This window comes from Notamacropus eugenii, chromosome 3 (genome assembly GCF_028372415.1).
Source record: "Notamacropus eugenii isolate mMacEug1 chromosome 3, mMacEug1.pri_v2, whole genome shotgun sequence".
NCBI classification, from domain to species: domain Eukaryota; kingdom Metazoa; phylum Chordata; class Mammalia; order Diprotodontia; family Macropodidae; genus Notamacropus; species Notamacropus eugenii.
Window position 1 is genome coordinate 41,668,433 of NC_092874.1, and position 16,230 is coordinate 41,684,662.

The 16,230-nt window shown below is 45.1% G+C and overlaps 1 protein-coding gene across 5 annotated transcripts in view; it reads left to right on the forward strand.

Annotated features, from left to right (window-relative positions):
• Nucleotides 1–16,230, forward strand: part of TMEM108 (transmembrane protein 108) — a 363,670-nt gene that overhangs the window by 343,681 nt on the left and 3,759 nt on the right. For all 5 annotated transcript variants that reach the window (XM_072651345.1, XM_072651343.1, XM_072651344.1 and 2 more), the window contains 2 exons: nt 4,275–6,272; nt 15,069–15,223. In XM_072651345.1, the coding sequence (XP_072507446.1) occupies nt 4,275–6,272; nt 15,069–15,223 (2,153 nt within the window). The remainder of the gene's footprint in view (nt 1–4,274; nt 6,273–15,068; nt 15,224–16,230) is intronic.

A 16,230-nucleotide genomic window follows, 5' to 3' on the forward strand; every position in this document is an offset into this window, starting at 1 on the left:
TTTTTACATACATTATCTCCTTTGAGCCCCAATACAATTCCATGAGGAAGGTATAATGAGATACACTGATATGTTACTGCTAAGTGTTATTATCCCCATCTTATAGGTGAGGAAACTGAGGCAGATAAAAGTTAAGTGAGTTTCCTAGGGTCACACAGATACTAAATGTCAGAGACAGGATGTAAAACAGGATTTCCTCACTCCAAGTAAGTGCCCTACCCACTGTGCTACCTAGCTGTGTGCACGTGAGTGCACACAAACTCACACACATACACACACACACACAGACATAATATAAAATGCCATATCAATGTGAGTTTAATAAAAAAAAATAAAAAGGAACTTATTTGTACTGGTGGTTCAGGCTATATATAAGGAATTCAGTGAGCTATCTGATTTAATTTATCTTCATTAATTCAACCTAAGTAAGAGGAAGGCTCTCCCACAGATGAGTAACTTGCATGGTTCATCATGGGTCCATTATACAATCCCTTTCACAGAAGGCATTAAACAGCAGGAAATATTAACATACCTGGGATTGTTAGATATAGCCTTCTTTGAAAGCAGGGGGATAAACTTAGTAGAAATGCCTTTCCACCTTTCAATCCTATGAGTCTATGAGTAGGTAGGATATATCATTTTCCATTTTTGAAAATGATGCCTTCTATTTGAAACTATGCCCAAAGGTCTATAAAACTGCATGCCCTTTGATCCCACAATACTAGGTCTGTATCCCAAAGAGATCATAAAAAAGGGAAAAGGACCCCACATGGACAAAAACATTTATAGCAGCTCTTTTTGTGGTGACCAAGAACTAGAAATTGAAGGGATGCCCATCCATTAGGGAATGGCTGAACAAATTATAGTATAGAAATATAATGGAATACTACTGTGCTATCAGAAATTATGATCAGGCAGATTTCAGAAAAACCTGGAAAGACTTACCTGAACTGATGCTGAGTGAAGTGAGCAGAACCAGGAGAACATTGTACACAGTAACGGCAGCATTGTGAGATGATCAACTATGTAGACTTACCTCTCCTCAGCTATGATCTAAGACAATCCCAAAAGACTAAAGATGGAAAATTCTGTCCACATCCAGAGAAAAAAACTGTGAAATCTGAATGCAGATCAAAACATACTATTTTCTCTCCTTTTTTGTTTTTGTTTTCTTTCTTATGGTTTTTCTCTTTTGTTTTTATTATTCTTTACAACATGACTAATGTGGATATATGTTTAATGTGATTGTACATGTATAGTCTGTATCAGATTACCTGCCATGGGAGGGGGAATTAGAAGTCCAATTCTTATAAAAGTGAATGTTGAAAACTAAAAATAAATTTAAAAAAAAGAAAATGATGCTTTTTTAAAAACCATTACAGTCATTTCCCAAAATACTGCACCTTTCTCATCAAAGTGTGCGCCACATTTCACATTCGTAGTCCCCCACCTCTACTGAAAATAATGTGTGTTACATCTCTGTTCTCCAAACTAAGAATGTTCATTGTACTTAACCTCATTTCAGCCGCCTTTCTCTGTTGTTTTCATTTGCATTAATGTAAATCATTGCGTAGTTTATTCTTATGGTCCTGTTTACTTCACTCGCCATCATTTCATACAATCCTCATGTTTCTCTGAATTCCTTATATTTGATGTGAGATGGTGAAATCAATTTTCATTTCATTCACATGCCATATTTTTGTCAGCCATTTTCCAATTGATTGATAGATGTGATACCATTTTTCTTGTCTTTGACCTCCTTGGAGCACACAGTCACTGGCAGGATCTTAGGGTGAAAGGGTATCAGCATCTTCATGTCTGATCTCACATAGTTCCCAAACAATGGATCATTTTGCATCTCTGTCAACAATGTATATAGCTGGTTGATTTTTTCCAAAACTGCTCCCCCAACCTAAATGTCTTCAGTTCTGGAGAGTGAGAAGCATAGCCAGATTTTGGGATGAATTTCCCACTGTCTTTTTGGTCTGCATTCCATCTGAAAGCAAGTTATGCTCTCGGTCAGTGATGCTAAACCAGGACATTTGTCAAGCCCAGAACCATAAAGGGACATGTGGTGTAAATGGAGAGGTCAGGACCAAAGGTGCTTAGAATAGAATGTCCTTGCTGGAAATGAGCTGCAGTGGAGGGAGAGGAATAATGAAGGATTGCTTCAGACGTTGGCAACTTTTGTTCCTCATGGTCATTGTTGCATCCCCTTCTTTCTCCCTTCATCTTTCACATCCTCTTCTCTGAATAGCGTTAATCAGTGTTTACTCAGCATCTATAAGGAACCGGGTCTGTTCTGCCCTCTCCCAGGTTCCATCCTTCATAAATAATGCAGAATAAACAAGGACAGGCTGTTCATGTTTGGGTCTGAATCATGCATGGAAAATTCAGAAGCAGTGGTTTGGTCAGGGTGAATTAAGGGCAGGAGCAGTTACGAGACCAATGTTTTCCCTAACAACACACTGCATTACTGCAAGTGGCATAGGGAATGGGGGTTCCGAAGAGCCATCCCTGGCCTAGACCAGACAGAGAAATGGCCCCCTGCAAAGTGCTCTGTTTTCAGCAGACCTCCAAAAGCACACTGCTTTGGCAAAAAGCTCCATCCTTATGTTTCCCAGAAGCTCAGGAGGGATCCTGCTTCTCTGGATGCTGCCAGTACCTTTGTGGGGCACTCCTAATCTCGTAGGGAAAACTGTGCTAGGTGGTGATGCAACGTATATCCAGCTCTAGCATCTTCATCAACCAAGTGGCTTTTTGTTGGGGTAGAGACAAACTATCCATTTGCCTGTCCAAAAGGTAGCAGCCATTGGATCCTGGGAATATCACAAGTTATGCATAGGAGCTGATTGCATTAGAAACCTATAAAAATCACACTATATTCCTCTGATAGTCTTCTCTGGGGAGAACTTTCCTAACCCATAGAAAGCTTTCAGAATAAGCTTGGTTTGTCCATGATAAAAATGGTGATTCTAACTCTGAGGGAAGAAGAAGCAGGTCCCCAAAAGTGTCCTGCCAAGGGACAGAGTGTGATTGAGAAAATTCCTTGTGGGGCTTATTATATGGTAGTAAGGGGAGTCAGGGAGAGGATGATACAAGAGAAAACTAGGACAGGTAAGCCCCAGTGTGCCAGCAGGTGGCTAAGTGATCAGATTTGGAATTCAGGGCACTGGTCATCCAGGCTGCTCTTCAGCCTTCTAGACTTTCCATGTACCATTTAACTTTAAGACCATGATCACCACCTTGGGTAGGGCAGAGGGAACAGTTGCCACTCCACCTGATCCTCCTTCCCCCAGTGAGCACACCATCCCTCTTCCCTCATTGCCACACTCCCTGATTCCAGCTACCTGTCATTCAGTTGAGCATTGGGTACCAAAAGCCCAGACCCATTGCAGCCTATTAGAATGAGCTCCCCCTGGATACAGAGAAGCTTGTTTCTGTTGTATAGACCATCAGAAGAGAGTAGGAAGGGGCGAGGGGAGTGAGAGGGAAAAAGTCATAGGTCCAGGAATATAAAACAAGACATCAGTGAAATTTTGTTTTTTCCTAAGAAAGAAGAAAAATGTAAATGAGGACAGCATGGCCTAACTGCTCTTCCTTATCAATACACAGCTTCTCTCCCTATAGAGAAGTGATTGAAATCTGTCTCTTAAACAGAACTGAGCAGATACCCCTCTGTTGGGCCCAGTGCTACCACGGAGGGGAAGGGGAATAACTACATCTGTGAGGTTTTCCTTTCTGCTCCCAGGGTTCTTCAAACATCATCCATGAAGGCAAGGTGCAGCTGGCATGTTAAGGAATCCACCCCAACCCCCATCACTTTCCTCTCTGCGTTTCAGTTGTTAGAACTCAGAAAGCTCAAGGACCAATGATGGAGCAGGCTGCACACTTCCTGATGGTGCAGAAGGATCTCACATTTTCAGAGACAGTCCATGCAGGAATTTGGGAGGGGTGGGGAGCAGGGACAGAATAGCCACACATTTTTTAAAAAGAGGGTCATTGAAGCTCCTTTTAAAGGCACAGACAAGAGTAGGAGAGAGACCAAAAAAAATGACAGAAGTAAGTCAGCTTTTGAAGCTAAAGGTTCAATTTAGCAGATATTTTTAAAGGAATGTGAACTGTCCATAATAGACACCCACAGTTTCAGGTATAGTCCTCTTTTTCCTGTTCGTCCGTGTGTATAGAAATGCCCATTTTATTTGGTGTTTGTTAAGTTCAGAGTAAAAATCAGTTTTAAATTGCTTAATTGTTCTCTTTCCCTCCCTCCCAAGGTGTTCTCTTGATCTTGGCACTGACAGAGCAGCTGGTATTTGCCACCCAGGAACCATCTCCCAGGGAGTCACTTGGGAGCCCCCAGATGGACACTCCCCCTGTTGTCATGGTGACAGTGTCCCCCAGCTCCACCACTGTGGTGGTGCCAGCTCCCCGGACTGATGGACGCCTCATGACAGATGCTGCCCCAACTGCCGTGGCAAAGAAAGCCCCGCATTCCAAGAGACCCTCCCTCACAAATAGCACTGCTGCCACCATGGTGATAGCAACCCGTCGCCCACCACGGCCGCCAGGTTCTTCGAGGAAGGCTGCCCGCCCTTTCCCATCTGCGGCTGGCGGTGGTGCCAGCCGGAAGGAGACTCACCGGGCACGCAACCAGAGTGCCATTCACCTGGGGCAGACTCGTCCTCTTGGAAAAATCTTTCAGATTTACAAAGGCAACTTTACAGAGCCTGGTTCCCAGAGAGAGCCACATCCCTCCACTTCCACCTCAACAAATTCAATTTCTAATCACTCCTCTGATTCTCCCCAGCCCCAGGCCATGGCTGCCACCCCAGAGCCCGTTGGTGGAGTGTGGGCACCACCTCTGGACAAGATGAAAGGCCTCAGGCAGGCAGACCAAGAAAGCAGCCATGGAAGGGAGCCCAATGCTACAGTCATGGCCCCTGAGCCCCCCGCTGATCCAGAAACCACAACAGTGCCTTCTCAGTCCCTGTACAGTGACCTGTCACAGGATGTCCCGAGACTCAGCGACTCCTGGCTCGCCCTGACTCCAGGAACCAGCGTACCTTTGTTTGCCAACCCTGGGGTCTCCACAGCCCCAGGGGGCCCTGTCCAGGCTGCCTTTAATGTCAGTGTTTCATCCCCGGTGGTGGGGAGCCCTCAGGGAGCTACTTCCACAACCCAGCAGGCCCTGGCCAGCCCTGATCTGCCTCCCAGCAGCGCCCTTTCTACCAGGAGCCCAAAACTACTGTTCAGCACCCTCGCCTCCAAAAGCCCCGACCTGGGGTCCAGCAGCACCCTTTCTACCAGGAACCCCGAGCTGCTGCCCAGCACCCTTGCCTCCAGGACCCCCAATCTACCATCCAGTAGCACTGTCTCAGCTCAGAGCCCAGCCCTGCTCCCCAGCAGCACCCTCCCACCCAACAGTTCCACGCTGCTCCCCAACAGCACCCTCACCCCCAAGAGCATCACTCTGCTCCCCAACAGCACCCTCACCCACAAGAGCATCACTCTGCTCCCCAACAGCACCCTCACCCACAAGAGCATCACTCTGCTCCCCAACAGCACCCTCACCCCCAAGAGCATCACTATGCTCCCCAGTAGTACCTTCACCCCCAAGAGCATCGCTCTGCTCCCCAACACCTTCACCCCCAAGAGTTCCACCCTGTTACCCAATAGCACCTTCCCTCCCAAGAGTTCAACTCAGCTTCCCAGTGGCACCCTCCCTCCAAGGAGCCCCACTTTGCTCTCCAGCATCACCCTTCCTCCCAGGAATCCCACACTCCCCCCCAGGAGCCCTACCCTGCTCCCCAACAGCACTCTCTCCCCCAAAATTCCCACCCTACTCCCCAGCAGCACCTTCCCCCACAAGAGTCCCACACTACTCCCCAACAGCACCCTCTCTACCAAGATCCCCACCCTGCTCCCCAGTGGCACCCTCCCCCCCAAGAGCCCCACCCTGCTCTCCAACATTTCCCTTCCCCCTAGGAGCCCCACTCCATTCTCTAGCAGTGCCCTTCCTACTGCTGAGGGGCACATGATCACGCCCACGGCTGCCAGCAGAATACCCAGCTCCCTGTCTACAGTGGGCTCTACTGCTACAGGAAACTTCCTCAACAGGCTGGTCCCTGCAGGAACCTGGAAGCCTGGCATGCCAGGGAACATCTCCCACGTCACTGAGGGGGACAAGCCCCAGCACAGAACCACCATCTGCCTGAGCAAGATGGACATTGTGTGGGTGATCTTGGCCATCAGCGTACCCATCTCCTCCTGCTGTAAGTGGAGTGGCCTTCCTCCTCCTCTTCTCCTCCCCAGCTGCTCCCTCCATCCTTTTCTTCTATCCTCAGCTCCTTGTCCCCTCCATGATCTCAACCTACAGGTGGACCCAATCAGCCCCCGCAAAGCAGGCTTCTAGACGGTCACAGCTAGGCAGATTAGGTGGCACCAAGGTGCAGAGAGTGCCATGCCTGAAGCCAGCAAGACTCATCTTAATGAGTTCAAATGTAGCCTCAGACATTTGCTAGCTGTGTGACTCTAGGCAAGTCACTTAACTCTGTCTGCCTTAGTTTCCCCATCTGTAAAGTCAGCTGAAAAAGAAAATGGCAAAACCATTCTGGTATTTTTACCAAGAAAACCCCAAATGGGGTCACCAAGATTCAGCCATGCTTGAAACAACCCAAGAGCCATCCAGATGGTGATGGGTGAGCAGATTACTTACTGCTCCATCTCATTCTGTAAAAGGGCAGAACAGATAGTGAGCTATCCCCTCACAATCTCACCTCTCTGTAGTGGTCCATGAGGCATCCCCTTCTGGTTTGGTACCACACCAAGGGACAGAAAGTCCTTCTTAATACTGAGCCCAATCCTGCCACTGTACCTCCTTCACCCTGATTTCTGGGTCCTCATTCTACAGTCTGGAACTATGTAGTTTTCAGACTGACCCTCTTAGCCACATGAAAGTCATTCCATTGTTTGAAGGCAGCTACTTCATACCTGCCCACCTACCCAAACAATCTTTTTTTCAAGGTTAAATATCCCCCTCGATCATTTCTCATACCCTGATTTCCAGACCTTCCACTCTTTTCTTCTGACCAAACTCTGGCTTATTATTGGTCTCTCAAATGAGGTACCAAGAAAAGGAAAGTTCTGGGAATATGGAGACAAAATGGAGACAATTCCTGTCCTCAGGGAACTTACAAAGCCATGGAGGAACTAACACCCAGAGAATCAGGAAACATCTGGAAGCAGGTGGTGCTTGAGCGGAGCCTTGTAGGAGGCTGAGAATGGCAGGGCAAGGAGAGAGAGCATTCCAGGTGTGGGGAAGGAACTCAGTGATGGTACCTGGGGTTTCTACGAGAGTCAAAGGAGGGGTTTGGTGGAGTTTTTCCCAGCCAAATAGGCCTGTGCAGCTTTGCATCAGACACAAGAGAAATTGGGAATGGATTTTTTTTCCAGATTTCCTTCAGAAGACTAGCCACAGTTTAAAAAAAAAATCAGGCTATTAAGGTTTGTCCAGTTTTTAAAACCTGATGCTTCATAAGCCTCTGTTTGTTTGGTGCTGGGGCTCCCAGGCCAGTGAAAGGGCTGGTGATGTGCTGGAGGGACAAGTGTGCTGTATTTGAACTCAGTAGATGTGGGTTTGAATCCTGATTCTGCTCCCTACTACCTTGACAAAAGCGTTTCCCCTCCATCAGGCCTCTGCTTCCTCATCTGACCAATGAGAAGTTAGAAAAATGATTTCAAAGGGCCCTTCCAGGTCCAAATCCCATAATTAACCCCAATGAGGCTTCATTGAGACAGCCAAAATTGTGAGGCATCTTTTGGAATGTCCAGGAAGCCCACCTTGAAAGTCTGGATAAAGATGGGCGATTGTTAATAAGGAGAAAAAGAATGCCTTGTGTGTGTATCACCCTGGGCAATTCACAAAGGACTTTTCAGACTTTCTTTTGACCCTTAAACCAGTCCTGAAAGTAAGTGGGGCAGGGGCTGTTCTCCCCATTTGATGGATGAAGAAGAGACAGGTCTTGTCCACTGCGGGGACTCTCCCCTGCTCCCCAGTGTCTTCTCTTACACACATTGCCCCTTCTTGGTTCCATCACCATCGCCCTTACTGTGTGGGATGTTGATAACAACAGCAGTGATGTGGGCATTGAGTGGTTCGGTGTCTGAATCCCTCTCATTGAAAGGCCAAGTCAGGCAGACGGGCTCACTGGAACAGGCCCTTTGCAGGAGACAAAGATATGGGTCCAGGTGGACTGGCTCACTTTTTACACTCTTTGTAGAATGGCAGATCTTTCAAGGTGAGGACTATTTCATCTTCATCTTTTACCACTTCCCTCCCACCCCACTAGTGTCTGGCACATAAGAAAGGTTTAATCACTCAATGTACAGTGATTGATTGATTAGAGAGACTAGCCAGCTAAAATGGCAGCCATCTAACTTGACAATGAAGTGCAGGGGTCCCCTTCACCTCTGAACTAAGCAATGGCTTGAAGACACCAGTTTATAAAAGCCAAAGGATGCTTTTGTCTGTAGAACCTTTTTTAGTGGCTCTTGGTGACACCCGTTTTCAGACAAGCTCACCCTAAACTCTTGGCTGGGCAGCAGGTATGGTGGAGTCTGCTGCCACCCTCAGGTCAGATGCTGCTCATGGCTCATTCTCCAGCCCTTTGAGCCCAGGATCTCATTCCTCAGACTCCCTAGGCACAGGCAGGTCTTGGATCAGAACAGCAGGTCCAGCTCCCTACCATAGAAAGATGGCAAGGCCCTTCTGCCTGCCTCTACCTCCCCAGAGGTGATCCGAGGGAATGAAGCTGTTTCTAAGAAATACTCACTCCTTGGGAAAAGCTTCTTATGGGAAAGGTGGATTAGTACTTGAGAGAACAGAAGTTCCCTAGTTTACCTGTGAGAAGATTCCTCTCTCTCTGAGGGGAATTTGAGGAAGGGGTAACTAGATCCTTTATGTACACTCTAGAAATACTCATTATCCATCTGAGATAAAAAACAGGGTTATAGATATGGAGCGGAGCTGTGATTTCGGTGGTGCAAGGAGCTACCTTGACCAATGCCAGTCAGCATCTTTCTACAGCATATAATCTTGGCTGAGACAGCTAGGTGGCACAGTGGATAGAAAACTGGCCCTAGAATCAGGAGGACCTGAGTTCAAATCCACCCTCAGACACTTACTAGCTGTGTGACCCTGGGCACATACCCCAATTGCCTCCCCCCAAGAAAAAAAACCTATACTCTTAGCTGCCTATATACGTAAAAAGGATGTGTCAGATGGGACTTGAATTCAGGTCATCCTGGCTCTGAGGCCAACTCTCTTTGCATTCGCTAGGTCTAAACCTCACTCCTCCCCAAAATTTTTTCCTAGCATTATTTTCTAACCCAGTCAAAAGCTTGTAGTGGAGATTGAGAAGGCAAAGACAGCTACCTCAGAAAGGCTGTGCCCTGAAGACTTGGGTGCTGATACTTAGGAAACAGAAAAGGGAAGATGAGGAAACAAGAAGGAACCACAACAAGAAAAGCTCTCTGGACTGAGAGCTCGGAAAAGTGGGTTGATGATTCATTGGCCTCTAATCACAGCCTAATCTCCCTACCTTCTTCTTTGCCATTATCCAGTACTTTTTATTATATATAACTGCCTCAGACAACCTGAGACCTGGGAAGGACCTTAATTTAGAAAGACCAAGGTCTCCCACTGCATGCTGCTGGACTTTGAAGACTATGGAGAATGAGGCTGATGACTTTGCCTCACTTAAATCCAACTCATATGCAAATCAAGACATCACCTGCAATGTCATTGGTCCTCCTTGAGAAGGAAGGATGAGCACCCAACTCTATTATTATAATGGACCTGCAATCTCAGAGATATGAGTACTCCAACAATGCAAAGAGCAAGCCATCTATTCCTTCCCCCTGATCTTTATTCATTTCAGTCCTTCATTGGGTGGGTATTATGTGTCTGCTGTGGTCAAGGTACTGTGCTAAGTGCTACTGGAAACATAAACATGAATATATCATGGTCCCTGCCCTCAGGAAACAATAAGGCAGAGATGACCTAGGGAAGAAACGATGAAGAAATTTAATGCCAGGCTGAGTGTGACATACGAGGATAAGATTCTACCATCCAATGAATCATGAAAACTTTAATGGAGGAGGCAGAATTTAAGGCTGGTCCTTGAAAAATGGTTAAGATTAGGTAGAGATAGATAAGGCAGGCTTTACAAGCAGAGAGAAGGGCATGGAGGCAGAAAATAGCAAGCAGTGCAGTTTGACTCTATCCAGAGGCATTCCAGTAAATCTTTAATAACCAACTCTCCAGAGGGAGAAATGAGTTTATGACACATTCTTAGTTTTCGTTGTGAGCATTGTCTCTGTCACTTTCTTAAGTGCACTCTAGACAATCAATAAAACCATAAATCATGCCCTGGCTTCGCCAATTTCCAAGGTGTAATATTCACATTGAAAATTTAATATTTGGCTCTTACAAGCTGGTTAAAAGCTGGCTCCAGCATGTCCCTGGCTGCATCATAGAGCGCATGTAGCTATGTGGTCCAGTGGATCGAGGGCTGAGCCTGAAGTCAGGAAGACCCGAAATCAAATCTGGACTCAGACACTTACTAGCTGTGTGACCCTGGGCAAGTCACTTCACCCTATTTGCCTCAGTTTCCTCATCTGGAGGAGGAAAGGGCAAACCATCCCAGTATTTTTGCCAGGAAAACCCTAAATGGAGTTACAAAGGGTCAGGCACAACTAAAATAACTGAACAAGAAAAAGCTCGATGAAAAATAAGGCTGGAAAGATCAATTTGGACCAGATTATAGTGGGACTTGAATGCCAAAAGGAGCTTTGACTTGATTCATTAGGTGATGGAGAGGCATTGAAGGTATTTTTTAACTAGATGAGGATCTAAATGTGATTTCACTGGCATAGGCGTTTCTAGTGAGGAGTCAGCACCAATTCTGCCATTTAGAACATTGCCTAGAATGCTGGGAGAGTGAATAACTTTTTTAGAGTCACATGGCTAATATCCTTCAGAGGCGGGATTTAAACCTGGCTCTTACCGGAATGCCTCTGGATAGAGTCAAACTGCACTGCTTGCTATTTTCTGCCTCCATGCCCTTCTCTCTGCTTGTAAAGCCTGCCTTATCTATCTCTACCTAAGAGATTAACTACTAAGAGATTAACTATTTTACTAGTTAAGGTTTGAAGTAATACAATCTGAGTAATAGTGGCAGCAAGGGCAATGAAAGGGATAGGTATTGGAGTTGAGAGCTTGGACTGGATTTTTGGGGGGGGGTTTTCTTGGGGAGGGGTAGGTGACTCTTTCTTTTGCATCCCTAGCCCTTAGCACAGTTCCTCATACATTTTTGTCTTTCAGTCACTTGGAGTCATGTCTGACTCTGTGACTTCATTTGAGGTTTTCCTGGCAAAGATACTGGAGTGGTTTGCCTGGTACATAGTAGGTGCTTAATAAATGCTTGTTGACTTGACTTGACCTCATGAGGTAGCATGGCAAGAAAACTGGTCTTAAGCATCAGAAGACTTGGGATGAGTCCCAGGTCGGATATTAACTAGCCCATGTACCCCTGGGAAAGTCACCCACCCACTGAATCTTGATCTCTTCATCCTTAAAATGAGGGTCATGATGCTCACGTTTTCTACATACCCTGGGCATTATTGTGAAAGCGCTTTGTAAATCTTAAAGCAGGATTTAATCAGCCCTCAGTTTCCTCATCAATAAAATCAGGGCATCAGACAAAATGACCTTTCACCTCTAAATCAGCGATTTTATGAATTACAAGTTATTATTGTTGTTCTCATTGAGAGCCGTATGCGTATAAATGAAATACTAGCAAATAACTAATAATAGATAATAAATAAATAAATGATAATAGCAAATAGCTAACCAAGTGGCAGCGAAGTAGAACAGCAGATTGAGCGTTCAGCCTGGAGCCCGGAAGGCTCCAATCTATCCCCAGATATTTACTAGCAATGCAACCTTGGACATTTAGTTTGGCCGCGGTTTCCTCATCTGTCGAATGAAAATAACAACAGCACCTACCTTCTAGGGTTGAGGATCGAATGAGGTGATATTTATAAAACACTTTGCAAGCCTTGATAAATCCTAATGATTAGTATTAACAATTTAACTTGAAAGTTCAGAGTATTTTACACACATTATGTCATGAGATCCTCACAACAGCCCTGTGAGATAGATAATGAAAGTGTTTATTATCCCTATTTTATGGGTGAGAAAACTGAGACTTGGAGGGATTAAGAGATTTGCCCACATCCTGTAAATGTCTTCTATCTCCAAAGCTGGTGCTCTTTCCATCCTGCTGCATCTGGGACTCTGGGCTAGGAATCAGGAAACCTGGGTCTGCTCTAGTTGGTTCGCAGTGGTGTGTGACCTTGGACAGGCAGATCTCCTAGCCTCACCTCTCTGGGCCTGAATATCCACCTCTACAAATTGAAGGGATCATTGCTAAGGTTCTAGATTTTGTTTTTCTGAAGGAGGGAGGTCCATGGAATACAGATCCCACCCCTAGCCTCCTACCTTTGAGTAAGATGGAAACTGCACATATGTCCATTAATGGAATTTCTGCTATGATGAAGACCGTGGTTCCATGGAAGCATTAGCTGGAACAGGAAATGGGACCGGGGGTAAATAGACTGTTTGCCATCACATCCAAAATGCCTCTGACCTCCCTTTCCTTGTTTCCCTCTCTCCCAGGCAGTAATTCTAATAAATAGTTTTAGCTGAAACTGAGGAAAGGACTTTCTTTCCCATTTTCCAAATACGTTCTCTTTCTATTTATGATTTGTGCTTTACCAGCCCAAACTCCCTGAACTACTTAGCCATTGCAGGGGTCTTTGGTACCTCTACAGGCTCAGGGTTGAGAAGAAGCCAGGTGTACTTTTGAAGCATCCTGGAGAAAAAAAGATTTACAGGAGCAATAAGAAAATTCGAGGCATTTTGGTCAGAATCGAAGCAGATCAGAATAGAGGGGAACCTGCCCTTAGACATGCTTCTGCAGGAAGGTGCAGTAAAGGGGCATGCTCTCTATTCATTCATTAATTCACTCATCAAACACTTATTAAGCACCTTCTCCAAGCATCAGGGTCCCAGATATAAGATGGAAAGAGCACCCCTGTGCTAAGTTCCGGAAAACAAATTAAAAAATGAAATAGTTCCTGCCCTCAGAGAGCTTATATTCTATTGGGAAGGAACAGTATAAATACAGATGGATAAATACAAAATCAGTACAAGCTAATTTCTGAGTGTTGGGAGAGGAGAATCAGGAAAGGCCTCAAATAAGAATTAGCACTTACACTGAGCCTTGAGTGAAATTAGGGATTCTAAACAGTGGACGCTAAGGATCATAGATTTAGAAGTAGAAAGGATGGGGACAGCTGGGTGGTATAGTAGATAGAGCACCAGCCCTGGCATCAGAAGAACCTGAGTTCAAATTTGACCTCAAACATTTCTTAACAGTATGACCCTGGGCAAGTCACTTTTCCCCAATTGCCTCAAAAACAAAAAGAATTGCAAGGGACATTCAAGATGATTTCTTTGTTTTGCAGTTGAGGAAACAGGCCCAGAGGGTGACTTGCCCAATCCTGCACAGTTAATAAGTAGCAGAACTAAGATCTGAACTCAGGACCTTTGACTCTAACTCTAGCACTATTTTTCAAGTCTTTCATACATTCAAGTCTTTCAAAGTGAGAATCTGAAAAGCCTAGAAGGGGCCAGGGTCTCCCACTACATCCTGGGCTATCTCCAGTCATCCTGATGAATATCTAGCTACTGGATCCAGATGACTCTGAAGGAGAAAATGAGGCTGGTGACCTTGAACAGCCCTCCCTCACTCAAATCCAAGTCAACTGCAAGTCATGTCATCATCTCCCTGATGTCATGGTCCTCCTGGAAAACGAAAGGCAAACACACACAATATAAACTATCAGAGTTGCGTTTTCCTCTTTCTCCCTTTACCCAGCCAACAACTACCCATCTATCTGCCCTGAAACAGTTCAGGACCTTGACTAGTCACTCCAATTTACTACAACCTAGTGAATGCCCTAGGTACATTACTTCCAGGCAGTCTCTCTCTACCCCTAATGTTCAGCCATTCCATATCAAAAAACCCCTAGAAAATTTTTAGGCAGCACTTTGAATAACTCATGAGGACTTCTTGTGGGTCCGTAGGATCTCATTTCCTTTGAAGCATCTCCCAGATCTCTTGAGGCAGCTTGGACTCAGAAGTTCTTGCCAGTGTAGTTTGAACCAGTGCAGTTGGGTCTCCCTGCTTATTGTGGTCCAAACCTACGCCTAGGGGAGATTGAGGGCAGGGATGTAAATTAGAATGTGACTAGTATGAACCTGTTGATTCATCAAGCAGTTTGGTTCATCTTTCCAGCCTCCAGCTCACCAAAGGTACAACATGCTCTACACTGAGTTTCCCAAATAGGCCTAAATAAGATTTGTTGGAGTGAGGGAGGGGGGACATACCATGAAAAGCCTGTTCTGAAAAATCACAGCTGGACTTTTTCCTTGAGGAATCACAAGTCATGTATTTCCAACTGAAACAGCCTGGTTGTCCCATCTCTATCCCAAGCAATTGGCCCTACATCATGATGGTTTGATGAGTCCTGGTTAATTAATATTGGTGAATGATAATGTCCTGGGATTTGCTCAGGGTACTAACCACAGGGCACGATCATCTCTGCTGGGCTTAAACTAGAGATGTTCATCATCACTTAGCTCCCAGGCACACGTACAAGGACTCCAGAGGACTTTCCACCAGGATAATCATGGAGCCATAAAATTGAAAAGGACTTTAAAGGCTATAAAGTCCGACATCCTTATCTTACAGATAAGAAAACTGAGACTGAGGCAGGTAAAATGACTTACCCAGAGTCACACAGGTAGTATTTGAGACAGGATTTTAATTCAGGTCTTCTTGACTCCAAGTCCAGTGCTCCCTGTACTATGGTACCACATAGCTTCCCTTAAATGAGCTCTCTTAACAGTGACCAGATTTTTGCTTTCTGTCTCTCTACAGCTGTCTTGCTGACAGTGTGTTGCATGAGGAGGAAGAAGAAAACATCAAACCCAGAAAACAACCTGAGTTATTGGAATAATGCTATCACCATGGACTACTTCAACAGGCATGCTGTGGAGCTGCCCAGGGAGATCCAGTCCCTGGAAACTTCTGAGGTACTGGGTCCAGCTGGGACTAGTCTTGGGAGTGACTCTTGGCCTCCTCCATGGCTGCATCACAGCATGGAGGTGAAGGACACTGAGTCTCAAAACCAGGCCAGCCATGTAAGCAAGTACTAGTCATCCTCTTCAAGCAAGGTTTTGAGTCACATGGTTGGACATGACCAACATGTTTGCTTTTTCTTTTCTTGATTAAACATCATTGTTACAAGACAGGTTGCTATAGAAGCAAGGGGGTAGATGTGAATCATTAGGAAGTAACAACCAAGTTTCTTTGTAAAATGTTAAAATAGGCAAAGGTACCATGGCAAGAAAGGAAGGAAGGAAAGGAAGAAAGGAAAGAGGGAGAGAAAAGAAAGATAAAGAAAAAAGGAAGAAAAGAGAGAAGGAAGAGAAAGAAAAAGAATGAAAGAATAAAGAGAAAGAAAAGAATGGAAAGTCTGCCAAGTAATGGCATCACTGTCATCAAAGAGCAATCTAGCTAGGTTCAGAACAGCTTTTCACCAGAGAGTTGGCCATTTGGTGATGAAGTTTTTTGACCATAGCAACTCATAAAGAGAATACTAAAAAGAGGGGGTTTGCTTAACAGTTTCCCAGAGTCTCATCTGGCACATGAACCTTCTTCTAACACTAAGCCCCAAAGTAAAACTTCATCTTTATACGCTTTCTATACTTTTTAGAACCAGAGGGCATCACAACCCTTAAGAACCAGTGCCTCATTAACAAAAGGTGTGGGCCTTCCTACAAATCTTCCCAGGCCCGTTAATAGGTGGGGAATATCTTCTTTAATGATTAACAATACAAACACGCATACTGTTTCTAGTTAAAGAAACTCTTGTTTCTGTACTTTACTCCTAGTAAAGACTCTTGATTAATAACGGCAGGATTCAATCAGAGGCACTTGATTATGCTAAAACAAAAATGGCCAAAGATCCTACTTTGCTTACCATCACACCCTGATAAAATTGTCCATGTGCTTCGTCCTGTGCCAGTGAAGGAAAAAG